This window comes from Brassica napus, chromosome A9 (assembly GCF_020379485.1).
Source record: "Brassica napus cultivar Da-Ae chromosome A9, Da-Ae, whole genome shotgun sequence".
In the NCBI taxonomy this organism is placed as follows: domain Eukaryota; kingdom Viridiplantae; phylum Streptophyta; class Magnoliopsida; order Brassicales; family Brassicaceae; genus Brassica; species Brassica napus.
In genome coordinates, this window is record NC_063442.1 from 42,076,101 (window position 1) to 42,078,846 (window position 2,746).

Genomic DNA, 2,746 nt, shown 5'->3' on the forward strand with positions numbered 1-2,746 from the left:
ATACAAAACTGATTTTCCTCTGAATAGATTGGTGTTATATCAGATATTAATAATTTAGATTTCTGAAAAAGAAATAAAACCTAAAAGCCAAAAGTATTTGGCCACGCGCCTGACAAGTCAAACTTTCCAAATATAGAACGGTGTCTTAGTATATGCCCATATGGATATTTTGCATCAAATAAAATCTACGAAAATATCGGAGGGTGGAGCTCATGCGCTATAACCAGCTACTCACATTCGATTTACAACATTATGCCCATTAAATTAATTCACAATTATATAGACCCATCAAGGGATCCAATAAACAGAGAGAAAGGTCAACGACAACACACGCACAGCCTTAATCATAAACCATATGAAAGGTATATTCTATTGATTCCATGGTCGATGAAGAGCCTGACGAAATCTTTGACAAAGAGGGAAACGGTGAAAGAATTAATCAAAAGTGAATAGTTTCAGCATATGGTAAGAATCTCTGAACCAGTTCTAGTTATCAGAATTGTATGTTCAAACTGTGCGGCTACACCACCATCAGCTGTTAGAGTAGTCCAGTTGTCCGGCCATGTTACACATTCCGTGGTTCCAATCGTTAGAATCGGTTCTGCAACGCCAAATAACACCCATCATCAACTTGTTATTACTATACAGTAATCATTGTAAGCAAATGAAAAACCATGACATGGAAGAGCAACAAACCGATTGTGAAAGTTTGTCCCTCAACCATATGTCCAGGCTCATCATTACCTGCAAATTGAATAGAAAAATGAGCCACCAAAGTCGAGTTACTAACGAAACATTAACATTAAGTATTGTCTTTTTTATTGATGCTTTCCGGTTACATTAAAGAGAACAAAAGTTAAGAAAGAGATTTACTCACGGTAATGATAAATCAGAGGTTCGGAGTGAAATACTGGTCCAACACCATGCCCAACAAATCGCTCCACAACGTTGTAGCCGCACTTCTCTGCATGCTCACTGTTTTGAAATGTTGAACCATCAAAACCAATACCCTTCTCTCTCTGCACGGTAATATCTTTCATCAAGAATGATTATAGACTTATAGTTAATAGTTACCTGATTGTCTTGCCGATTTTCTTGAAGCTTGCTCCATCTTTACACACGGCTATACCATTCTCCAAGCATTCCTCCGTAACCTTAACAAAAAATAAAACCAAGCAACAATTAGCATTACGAACCAGAATCCACTATTCTGAACTTCAAAGACACACAACACAGTGGAACAAAGAAGAAAACTACCTTCACAAGTCGTTTAAAACCTTCGTCAACCTCTCCACAGAAGAAAGTTCTTGATGTATCTCCATGGTAACCCTGTTCCAGTTTCAAATCCCCAAAAACAGGTGTTACTACGATTCCATCTTTAAGCATACAAAAGTGCCATAGAGATTAGTGACTTACATCCAAGTAAACCGTGACATCAATGTTAATTATATCCCCACTCTACAACAATAAGAAGTAATAGTTAGCGAGAGTTCATTCATTCACAAACTCTTCAGCTTAAAAGCAAGATCCAAACCTGGAGCTGGCGAGAATCCGGTATCCCATGACACATACACTCGTTAACCGAAGTACACACACTCTTAGGGAAACCACCATACCCAAGAGGTGAAGGATAAGCACCAGCTTCAACAATCATATCATGCACCGCTTTGTCTATTTCATTAGTCGTAACAGATGGCTACACATAACAACAACAACTACTTCACAACACATACATTGATAACGCAGAAACAACAAAGGAGAGACTTACGTACTTTAACAAAAGTCCCTGCAAAGTTTAGAACCCGAGCAGCTAGCTCGCAAGCAGCTCTCATTTTGACAAGGCCTTCAGGGGAAGGAATCTGGAAGTCAGGTGAGATATCAGGTAACACGCCGGACTCAGCGTAAGGAGGCTTTGGTATGTGGTGAGGGACGAGAAGACGAGGTGAGACTCTCCCTCGTCTTAACGGTGGGGTTCTCTTAACCTTTGAACTAGCTTCAGCTTCTCTCATCCTAGAAAAAAAAAATGTTAATTAATATTATCAAACCAGATTATGAATTTAATATTGATTGTTTTAATATTATCAAACCTTCTGATTCTAATGGCTTCTTCCAATCCAGATACTTTCTTGGCAGAGACATGGAACTTTCTAAGAGGATATGAGTTCTTCTTACCTAAGGAAAGTAAACACTTCAATTATCAAATATTCGAATTGTAACAACTTAATCGCCTAATCCAATCAGATAGCTATAACAGAGAGTGAACAGAGTCTAAGTAAGTGACGAACCGTAGAGCAGCGATGGAGAAGAGGAGGAAGCGACGGGAGCTCCGATGAAGCACCTCGACGACGCTACGTAGTCGCCGGTGAAAGAAGAAGAGAGCGGAGGAGAGGAGATAGTGGATAGGAATACTGTAGACGCCATTTTCGCTACTTCACTGCTAAAACCCCCAACCGAAGGAAAAATCAAATTTGGAGACGAAGCTTCTTCTTGGATAAAAAAAAAAATCTAATCGTTTGATATTTATTTCGAGATGACTAACTATTGGACTAAGCCCATGGGCTTTTGATCTATCCAATATGGTACTTAGGCCCAATGGGCTTTGAAAACATAGATTTGCATGGAGTTTATACATCATGACACTGTTTATTAAATATGAACTTTATCATTGTGAAACATTTGTAATAAATTTGAATCATGAGGAATCAACTTTGATAAGAAAGATACGGAAATGATCAAAGTGATCACT

At 38.6% G+C, this 2,746-nt stretch overlaps 1 protein-coding gene across 1 annotated transcript; it reads right to left on the reverse strand.

The window, feature by feature from the left end:
• Positions 1 to 236: 236 nt before the first annotated feature.
• LOC106434794 (methionine aminopeptidase 1B, chloroplastic) lies at positions 237 to 2,512 on the reverse strand. Its single transcript, XM_013875647.3, has 10 exons — positions 2,286 to 2,512; positions 2,088 to 2,172; positions 1,773 to 2,010; positions 1,535 to 1,696; positions 1,417 to 1,458; positions 1,258 to 1,329; positions 1,075 to 1,154; positions 878 to 975; positions 697 to 744; positions 237 to 601 (listed from the first exon to the last, which is right to left on the reverse strand). Exons 1-10 carry the CDS (start codon positions 2,419 to 2,421, stop codon positions 456 to 458), a joined length of 1,107 nt encoding a protein of 368 aa, XP_013731101.1. The 5' UTR covers positions 2,422 to 2,512; the 3' UTR covers positions 237 to 455.
• Positions 2,513 to 2,746: the final 234 nt, after the last annotated feature.